General features: G+C 38.1%; 1 protein-coding gene across 1 annotated transcript; it reads left to right on the forward strand.

The window, feature by feature from the left end:
* The first annotated feature begins 8,083 nt into the window (after positions 1-8,083).
* Positions 8,084-10,479, forward strand: LOC105055146 (pentatricopeptide repeat-containing protein CRR2, chloroplastic). The gene has a single exon (XM_010936883.4). It carries the CDS (start codon positions 8,268-8,270, stop codon positions 9,783-9,785), a length of 1,518 nt encoding a protein of 505 aa, XP_010935185.1. The 5' UTR covers positions 8,084-8,267; the 3' UTR covers positions 9,786-10,479.
* Positions 10,480-11,515: the final 1,036 nt, after the last annotated feature.

Here is an 11,515-nt window from a genome sequence, read left to right on the forward strand (position 1 = left end):
GAGTTCCATGAGAAACTCCATGTAATGATCAAAATCAGTAGGTCTAGGAAGATTAGTTCCGCTGGTTAACTCTCGCAACTCATCCCATATCTTCCTCAATTTAGAGTAATACACAGCAATAAAATCTGTTTCTTGATTAATTGAATGAATCTCTTTTTTCAACTAAAAAATTCTAATAGCATTATGACCTGAATAATGCTGAGATAGTTCCTTCCAAATTTCACTAGCTATTGAAAGATATAATATAGTATTTGTAATTTCCTTCGAGACTGTACAAAGAAGCCACAATTTGACAAGACTATTACACCTACGCCAGAGAGGCCAAAGAGGATCTGATTCATTCAGGGGTTTGAATGAACCATCGACAAACGTGATCTTATTCTTCACTTCCAATGCAACAATCATTGATTGTTTTCAAGCACCATAATTGTGAGTACCTTCGAGTATATACGAAACAAGTTTCGCTCCAGATATATTCGAAGGTAGAATGAACAGTGGATGATGAATATCCATAGCAGATAAAGGAGAAGATGAAGTTCTTTGAGCCTGCGATTGAGTAGTCTCTGTTTCTGACATTGTGAATCAGAAAACAAAGCTCGAAAATAGTGGCGAGATCTAAAATGCCAAAAGTGGTTACCAAAATCCAAGAGCTCTGATACCATATTAAAACCAAGAGAGAAACAGTTTGAGAATTTTTTTTATTGATTGATTAATGCTTCAGCTTTACAGAGCTTATATACAGGTTGCTGTAATAAACTCTATAACAGTATAACAAATTGAAACTAACTTCAACTAACTAAACCACTAACTACTTGCCATGTATACTAGCTGTTACATCAACTAATCATAATTTAAACCATCCAGCTAACTAACTACTTCTCAACAACTAAGAAGTTCTATGGCATGTGATGATTTGATATCGGTTTTACTCCCAATAATTGTTGCCAATTTTAAGGTACTTGGGTATTAAGACTACATTTGGCATAATTGCCATTTTTTTTTTAATTCAAAAATTTGGAAGCATGAATTCTATTTCTATTTTTTTTTCTATAATAAAAATATATTGTATTTGTATTTTTTTTTAAAAAAATTACAACGAAAGTTGAGGGCCAATGATATAAACTGGTGACAAGGGAGAGGAGGGATGGGATGGTTAAGAACTAGAGATAGCTCAATGTTGGGTGAAGAGTCGGGGGAGTAGCAGAGAAAAAGAAAGTGGGGATGGGGTCGGCAATGTAACCAGAGATAAGGGATAGCTCGGTATCAGTGGCAAGATTCAAAGAGCTTATGTGATTGGACGAGAATATTAGGGCTAAGGGCAAGATTGAGCAGAAGAATAGGGATTGGGAGGAGAACAGTGAAGCTCACTTTTAAAAGTAGCCAAATACATACGTTCTTTTCATTGAATTTTATATTTTTATTTTTTTTGAAAAATAAATAAATAAATAAAATAGTACCAGAAAGGCACAAGTGGTATTTATAAATCAATACAATATTTTTTTGGCAATGATCTTTAATCTTAAAAAATATTTTTGATTTTATATGTACCATGATTTTAAATTTTAATTATTAAAATTATGAATTTATGATAATTTAAAATTTATATTATCATAATAGTTTAATGCTTAAATCGATGTATGGTTAAGGGTGTTATGCATGCCTAATATGATTAGGGTTTGTCATATTTTTTGGATATGCTTGTCATATGTTATGACTTCAATTGCACCCTTATTTAATTTTGGCATGATTATATGTTTGCTAGTATGTTTTATAATTACATGCCATATTGCATAATATGTAAAGTACATTTATGTAGTTGTAGTTAGGATGCGTCGAGATAAGTTCAAAGTCTCTCCTAAAAATTATATTAAGTTGTAATATTGGGATTCACTTTCAATTCAAAAGTCAAATTCTTTAGATCAATTGGTGTTGAGAAAAGTGTGATAGGTGGTTTTCTAATTAGGTCCGTATGCTGGCCTGACCAACTATATTGGTGTCTAAGAAATGCTATGGAGAGCCTCCCACCTATTGACCTGATCAATTTGGTCTTATTGAATTTCGAACTTAGATTAATTAGTGATGTAGACACTACAATGATCTTCCTTCGAACTTAGTCGATAGAGTATGTTAAGATCTTAGTGAGCTTATTGTGCTATCCACAAGGCTTACTATAGAAATTGATATGATGTTGATCAAGTGCATATTAATGCTTATGGCATATTTTGAATAGTATTGCTTTGTTGTGCTATCCACAAAAACAGCATTGTTTAAGTATGATCATATGGGATTGAAGGGTCCACTTAACTAGAACACTATAGTTTGTTGTGCTATCCATAAGGCTATATGTGATCTAGAGGCTAGAAAAAAAAATATTGAGAATTATAGAAATACAATTGGTAAAGAGTTACTTACTCTTGAACTCATGAATACTTGTTGTGCTATCCACAAGATATTTGTGAGGAATAGGGATCTTAACCCTACTAAGAAATATTAGTATATTTTTTGATTTTCATAGATGAGGACTATGAAGTTCGATAAAATAGTGAGAGACACAATTAGACAAAAGTCCTAATCTAGTTATGAATATCATCATGAGTCATCTACTTATATTATGTTCTTATTATTGTAGATTAACTACACACATGGCATCCTCACTGTCACTTAGAGGCATCCTAGATGCAAACAAATTGACACCTTTGCAAATCGTTGCAGGGTCTACAGGAAATAAAGAGATTGAATAAAGGTGACTTCGAGCTATTCGGTGCTAGTGGAGAGTCCATTCAGATCGAAGTTGTAGGAATCAGAATTTTGAAGTTATCTTCAGACAAAATTTTGGAACTGAAGATCCATTATTACATTCCAAATATCGTTAAAAATATTATTTCTATACCATTATTGTTGGAATAAGATTTTAAAATAAATGTAAAGAATAATAGTTATTCTATATATTTTTTTAATGAATATTATAGAAGTACTTTTATTGATAATGGTCTTTTATTTCTTTTACTTAATGATAATATATTTTATATTAATAATATGAAGAAAAAAAAGAGAGAGAATGTGAATGTCACATACCTCTGTCATTGCCAACTTGGCCATATAAATGAGTCAAGAATTAACAAGTTATTCAAAGATAAATTCTTTGATCCTTATGATTATGAATCATATAGAACTTGTGAATCTTGCCTCATGAAAAAATGATCAAGACTCCATTTACTGGACATGGAGAAAGGGCAAGTGACATTTTGGATCTTATACATACTGATGTTTGTAGTCTAATGTCGACTCAAGTCAGAGGTAGATACTCTTATTTCATCATATTTACTGATGATAGGTCTAGATTTGGATATATGTATTTAATGAAATACAAATCCGAAACCTTTGACAAATTTGAAGAGTATCAAAGGATGGTTGAGAAACAAACTGGTAGAAGTATTACAACTCTTCGATTTGATCGAGGAAGAGAATACTTGTCTAGTGAGTTTCTCGATTATTTAAAATAAAATAGAATACTCTCACAATGGACACCTCCTTATACTCCACAATTAAATGAAATTGCGGCAAGGAGGAATTATACATTATTAGATATGATGTTGTCCATGATGTGTTTCACGGATCTTCCGCTATCCTTTTAGGGATATGCTCTCGAGGCTGCAGCATATATCTTAAATAAAATACCTTCTAAATCTATTTCTAGCACGCTATATGAAATATGAAAAGGAAAAAAATTCAATCTTAAGCATCTTAAGATTTAGGGTTGCCCAGCCTATGTGAAAAATGTTGATGGATATAAGCTGGATGCTAAATCAGAAAAATACAGGTTTATAGGTTATCCCAAAGAGAGTATAAGATACTAGTTCTATAATCCTACTCAATAAAAGGTGTTTGTTGGTAGGCATACCATTTTTTTGGAGAAAGAGTTTATCCAAAAAGGTGGTAGTGGGAGGTCTGTTGAACTTGAAGAAGTTCAAAACCTACAATCCATCCAAGATTCACAAATATTTCTCAACCAGATATGCCCATTGTTGAGGCACAGCTACTACACACACTTCCTCTCCGAAGGTCAAGTAGAGTACGTAATATACCACTCAGGTATGGGTTTGTCATTGAGAATGACAATACATCCCACATTATTAAGAATGATGCTCCCACGACCTATTCAGAAGCTGTCATGAGTAGTGACTCTGACAAATGGCTCAATGCCATAAAATTCGAAATAGACTCTATGTATACTAACTAAGTTTGGACCTTGATTGATGCGCCTGAGGGTGTGACCCTATAGGCTGCAAATGGATCTTCAAAAAGAAAAGAAGATTAGAGCAGATGGCTAGGTCGAGACCTATAAGGCCAGACTAGTGGTAAAAGATTTCAAACAAAAATAAGATGTTGATTATGAAGAAATCTTTTCACCGGTAGCCGTGCTCAAGTCTATTCGGATAATGCTTGCTATTGCAGCATACCACGACTATAAGATCTGATAGATGGATGTCAAGATTGCCTTCTTCAATGAAAATCTTAAGGAAGAAATCTATATGACTCAGTCAAAAGAATTTATCTCTAGTGGGAGAAAAAATCAGGTATGCAAACTGAATAGATCCATTTATGGATTAAAGCAAGCATCGAGGAGCTGGAACATCTATTTTGATGAGACAGTCAAATCGTTTGGCTTCATCAAAAATGTGGATGAACTTTATGTGTACAAGAAAATTAGTAAGAGTGCTATTGTCTTCTTGGTCTTGTATATGGATGACATACTGTTCATTAAAAATGATATCCCAATGTTGCAAGCGGTCAAGACTTGACTATCACAAAAATTTTCTATGAAAGACTTGGGTGAAGCATCTTATGTACTTGGTATAAAGATCTATAGAGATAGATCAAAAAGGATGCTAGGCTTGTCCTAGTCTAGGTACATTGACCTTGTGTTGAAGAGGTTCAACATAGAGAGAAGTAAAAAAATTATTTGCCCATAAGTCATGGCATACAACTCTCTAAGAAGATGTCTCCTAAGACACCTGAAGAGAGAAATTGAATGAGTTCTATTCCTTATGTTTCGGCTGTAGGATCGATTATGTATGCTATGTTATGTACCAGGCCTGATGTGGCTTATGCCTTGGGTATTGTAAGCAGATTTCAAGCTGATCTCGGAGAGGATCATTGAAAAGCTGTAAAAAATATACTCAAATACTTGAGAAGGGCTAGAGATGTTTTTCTAATATATGATGGATCTGATTTAAAACTGAAAGGTTATACTGATTCTAGTTTTTAATCTGATCCGGATGATAGTAGATCTATATCTAGGTATGTGTTCACTCTGTATGGTGGTGCAGTAAGTTGAAAAAATTTCAAACAGCAAACTGTTGCTGACTCGATCACTGAGGCTGAGTATATTGCTGCTAGTGAGGCTGCTAAGGAGATCGTTTGGATGAAGAAATTCATCACAGAATTGGATGTAGTTTCAGAGATTGAACAATCTGTGCCCCTTTATTGTGATAATACTGGGGCAGTTGCTCAAGCCAAAGAACTAAAGTCTCTCATAAATCCAAGCACATCCTAAGATGGTTCCATCTCGTTCGAGAGATAGTTGAAAGATGCGATGTGATCATGGAGTGAGTTGACATCAAGAATAATATAGCGGACTCGTTCACTAAAATCTTGTCAATACAGCAGTTTAACCGTCATCTTGATAGCATGGATATCAAGTATAGGGGCGATTGGCTTTAGTGTAAGTGGGAGATTAAAAGAATAATGCCCTATAAGTCAATCGCATATGGGATGCGATAGGATGTTTATTGTAATTTATCTTTTAGACTCATATAATTGATATTTATGTTATTAATAAAATAGATATTTTTGATTCATTATATGTTGCATCTTATTATTTTTAAGATTATAATGAACTCCATAGGTCCAGATAATGATTTTAGGACCGTGATGAGATCACGCCAGTGAGATCTAAATCTTTGATAGCCATGACTTAAAATATTTTTAGTCGTTGGTTCATTGAGTCAAAGATCAATGATACCGATAAGACTAGCATATCCTATGTATGCTCAAAAATGAGGGTGGCTGATCTCACAACCACTTGTGTGGCGACACTAATATAATGATATGGATGCTCATTAGAGAATAAGTTTACTAAATAGACCTACGAAAGAATATTAGATGGAGTCTCATTTATATGTCAACTGATGATTCTCTAGTGGGAGTTGTGTAAGTGATCCTTTGACCTGAGATCACCATGGTACCTTATGTACTTGGATCTATATTTTGGTTCACTTCTTAACTTGGTTCTCTGATCCTTGTATGGGATGTTCTGGATATGGTGAAGAGTGCATGGAGATTGTGAATGATCAATAAGAGATTAGTCACTCCTAATAAGGGGAGCAAACATCCTATGTGATCTCATAGGTCGATGATTTGGAAGACTTTGGCCAAAGCAGGATGATAATTAGAAAATTTTTTTTAATGTATCATCAACTGAATCATCACCTTCTGATCGAGTTACATAATGATAAGTGATTGGGTTTGACATATTTTCATACCCACAGCTCATCTGAGATGTTGTTTGACTGAAGGATTGAATTACATGATAACTTGTCACTGAAGGATATTTTGATAATTTTTATCAAAGTTTTAAATCTTTCGGATAGTCATGACATGTTGCTAGACGTCAATCTTGACTTGTGGATTTATCAAAATTAAAAGAGTTTAATTCTAAAATCAATTTGGAAGAGTCCAAGTTGATTGAGACTCTTCGGGTGACCTAATCTCATCGGATTAGGATTACGTCGAAAGTCTTGATCCACTGCTAGCTAGATTTGGAACCCAATGGGTCACACACTTTGGGATTTGGTCTTAGTCTGATTTAATTAGAATTTAATGTAAATTTTATGGGTTAATTAGATATGCTAGCACATTGTATTAACCCATGTTCCTAAATTGGTTTAGATCAAAATGTTTGAGCTAACCTAGACCAGTTGTCTTTGACTTAATGGGATTGGGTCTATCTTAATTGATTTTCTACCGAACTTAAAATAGTTTCAAGTGGAGAAGGACTCCTCTGCGCCCACCAGATGCCACGCTAAAATTTTAATGCCGCCCTATTCATTTTAATGTGTGAAGATGAAGAGTCCTTCTTAAAGAAGGAACTTATCTTAACGCATTGCCTTAAATGATAAATCAGAAGTCCTTTGATTTGTCGCTAAATTAATATGGGATTTTTATGACACGCAGAAGAGAGAGAGTCCTTCTGTGTGAAGGCTCTCTTGCACCATAATTCCACACAGTAAATTTATTCTCCATATGAGAAGTTGGAGCGCCAAAGGTTGGCGCCCCTTAGTCCCATGACACATCCCTTGGTCCCTTATTTAAATGGGACGTCCCACTGGCTTGGCTATTGAGTTTTAGGGTTGGAACCAGAGTTAAGGGGTGTGGAAATCATAGAAAAAATTCTGAAAAAAATCTGAGAAAAAGGCAAGAAGAAATTGAGTGGCAAAATTTGCAAGAAGGGTAGTGAGAGATATAGCAAGTGTTGCTAGTGTGTCCTAGGATTTGATTTTTTCATATGTTGGAGCCAAAAATCAAATTCTAAGTTGTGAGATATCTGAAGAGTGTCTTCTTAGTATCATTCTGTTGGCAAGTTCGGAAGCAACCGGGCTTTGGCGCGATCGTTCCTAGAGTTCGAAGCTGGCAGTATTCTTGAGAAGAAAAGGCTGCGGCAGTGCACCGGTTAGGAAGGATCTTGGCTAACTTCTGTGTGGATCACCGTTGGAGGACTTCTACTTTAGAGTCTCATAGAGAACACCAATATGCCACTTTTTTATTTTAGTGAAAGTATAAAATTCTATCTCTTTTGCATGCTTATTTTTATTTTGATCGATATCGGCAAGATGATTTTAGGGTCATGGGTTCGACTCAATAGTTTTAATAGTTAAAACTATTGACTTGTTTAATTTTAAAATTTTTAAAAATCACTTACCTCATTAACCTAATTTAGTTTTCTAATACGTTTCTTTAATACCTTTGTACTGGATACCATCTTGCTTTCATTTTGTTCCCACAAATTCTTATAATCTTAGGTTCCTAAGCCTCAAAAGTCAGCAATAATACAAAACTTTCTCCCCAGAACTTTAATTCCAAAACAACCAAGCATGCTACCAGTGCGAATATAAGCTTCTATAAGATCAGTGGCTAGCACTATAAATATAAGCAAGTGCCGGTTCGTGGTTGGACTAAGAGGGTATGTGCTCAAATCTTACACCCTAATGCCCGCCTGGGGTTCCATTCCGGGATTCCATCGAGTCCTCAAAAGAGACTCCTTTTACTATTCTCGCCTCTTGCAATGCCATTCCAGCCCGAAGTCCGTCGCCCGAATCCACGCCCAAATCATCGCTACCGGCCACGGCCACAACCCCTTCCTCGCCTCCAAGCTCGTATCCCGGTACACAGATCTCGGCGGCCGAGGCATCGACGACGCGCGCCGGGTGTTCGACCGTGCGCCCCAGAGGGACATTCTTCTATGGAACGTGATGATCCGGAGCTACGCCAATTCCGGGCCCCAGACTGAAGCCATTATCCTCTATTGTCACCTTCGGCGGACCTCCGTCCGACCGAATTGCTACACCTATCCATTCGTTATCAAGGCTTGCGCTGCGCTGGGAGATGAGAACGAGGGCCGGGCTGTCCACGCCGACGCGGTGAGAGCTGGGCTCGACTCGGATCTCTTCGTCAGCAATGCTCTCGTGGCCTTTTATGCGAAATGCTGTGAGATCGAGACTGCGAGGAACCTGTTCGATGAAATCCCGGTGAAGGACCTGGTTAGCTGGAATTCGATGATAGCTGGTTACAGCCAAAATGATTGCGCCTACGAAGCGATCGCGCTTCTTCACCAGATGCTGCGAGAAGATGTTGTGACCAAGCCTGATCGTGTCACCATTGCCGCCCTTCTTCCGGCTTGCGCTGCATTGGCCGCGGTGCAAGAAGGCATGTGGGCTCACTCTTATGTCATAAAGACTGGAATGGAAATGGACGCCAGGTTGGGCAGTGGCCTCGTCAGTATGTACGCGAACTGTGGTCGCTTGGACACCGCCCAAGAGCTTTTCGAGCGAGTTCGCGAGCCCAATCTCATTTTGTATAATTCTATCATTCGGGCATACGGAATGCATGGTCATGCTAAAGAAGCAGTGGTGATATTCTCAAAGATGTTGGAGATGGGCATTGAGCCAGACGGTATATGTTTCATTTGTGCGCTTTCTGCTTGCAGTCATGCAGGGATGGTCCATGAAGGCTTTGAGATCTTTGAAATGATGGACAGCTATGGGGTGGAGAAAGGTCAGGTTCACTATGCCTGCATGGTGGACCTGTTGGGCCGGGCAGGGCAGCTTAGACGAGCTGTGGAGTTCATTGGACGCATGCCGGTCGATCCCGGAGGGGATGTGTGGGGTGCATTGCTAGGGGCTTGTAGGATATATAATGACATAGAACTTGCAGAAGAGGCAGCCAAGAAGTTGTTTCTTCTTGATCCTGAGAATGCCGGGCGGTATGCGGCATTGGCGAAGATGTATGAGGATGTGGGGAGGTGGGAGGATGCGGCGAGGGTGAGGAAGGCGCTGAGAGATAGAGGGGTCAGGAAGCCACTTGGATGTAGCATGGTGGAGGTGGATACAGAGGTCCACACATTTGGGGTGGAAGATGAGTCGCATCCGATGACGGCTGAGATCTACGTTGTCTTGGAGCAGCTGCAGAAGTTGGTGGTAGAAGATGAGATAGCTGCAATTGGTTAATGCTGTCGTTTGTCATGGAAGCAGTTATTCGGTTGAATGGAATCAATCAATGTCTGGATGGATCCTAAAATGTTGGTGCATTGCTGCTCTCTGCAGCAAAAGGCAGTCAGTGGAGTGATGACAATTCTTTATATGCTGCTGTTTGTTGTGAGCTTGTTCTATACATCAACACACGGAATCCATATTGGTTTCCATTAACATAAAATTTGAGCTGATAGAGGTAGTGTCATGGTGACCATTACAAGGAGTGTTCCTAGGATCCAAACCATTAGGAACATAATGAGGAGGCTTTTTTGCTAACAAGTATCAGTTGTTATTCTTTGTGGAAGAAGCTCTGCTAGTCTGTGGATCAATGTCCAGGCTGCAATACAACTAAATGGATGCTGAACAACAGATGGTCAGGGCTTTGCAAGAGTAATATCTCATCTCAGCATGGCATGGGGCTCGTCAACATTCACATTCCCGAAGTCCATTGCTGAACCTGTATCTGCCACGGGGTTCATCGGTATTCACCTCCCAAAATTTGAATGCGGAACCTGTATCTGAAGCACTTTGCAATAACTAGTGAAACAGAAGGGTGCTCAGAAAAGGTTCTCTTAGTCGTGCAGATAGGTTGATTCTAGTCTATGCTTTTGGCTTGTATTTTAGGCTGGTCATGGTATATGGATTGAATGAATGATTTGGTTTTGGTCAATTGGAATTGGCATAGTTTGGTAACTTTGGTTGGCAAATGAAGCTTATGGCAGCTGAGCCGCCAATTTTGAGCTTGGGTGCTCTCCATTCATGTTTGGACTTCGTGCTGTAATGCGTGGATGGCAGCTCATTTGCTCTGGACCTCTTCACAGACTGGATGGGCTCCGAAGAGTCAATTGTTTTGTGCCAACTGATGCCTTTTATTGTTGACAAACAGTAATTAAAAGTACTCATTGAAACGTCTTTGGGTGGAGAGGCATGTACATAGGAAGGTGCACCAAAAGGAAATATATGTCAGTACTTGCCGATGCTTTCATGATGCATCGAAAATATGATTTTTCACGCTTCACTTAGCGACACATCTCCGATGCTCTTTGGAGCGAGGAGTGGATTTTGTGGTGCTTATAAATATTAGGAATAGCTGTAATTTGTGTCGGCAATGGTCTAAAGTACTTTAGGGGTAGGAAGGTGCACCAAAAAGAAGATTAGAAAGGTGCACCAAATGGAAGGCTAGGAAACTTACGTAGCTGACATGCAATGATATAAAGAGGCTCGGACATTTCCATGCTTATTGACAAGAGGGGGCATTTTTTTCAACAATTTTCTCTAGGCCGAGTACATTCCTATTTTGGCTTGAGCAGCTTCTCAAAATCAACTAGGGATTCCCAATAACCTGCAACAATTTGAGGAATATAAATACAAATTAGGTCCCACAGGTAACAGAATCTCTTTTGCTATAGGTTTGACAAGTTTAAGAACACATCCAGCTAGTGCTGGAAAAAAAAAAAAAAAAAATGGAGGAGCAAATTGCAACCATCAATTGCACCAGTGGTTGTGTCCCATTATGGATAAAAAAAGGACTAGAAATCACATTATATTAAGGGAAAAGTGTGCCATCTTATATAACTAAGATTGATCTCTCTGCTGCACTACTGGTTGTGTCCCAGTTCCAACATTATCCAGTAAACCTCAACATGCCATTGCTTGTTCTTCCTCAGCTGAGATAGCTAAAGAACTTAGAACGTTAAAAGAAGATT

The sequence above is a fragment of the Elaeis guineensis genome, chromosome 12 (assembly GCF_000442705.2).
Source record: "Elaeis guineensis isolate ETL-2024a chromosome 12, EG11, whole genome shotgun sequence".
NCBI classification, from domain to species: domain Eukaryota; kingdom Viridiplantae; phylum Streptophyta; class Magnoliopsida; order Arecales; family Arecaceae; genus Elaeis; species Elaeis guineensis.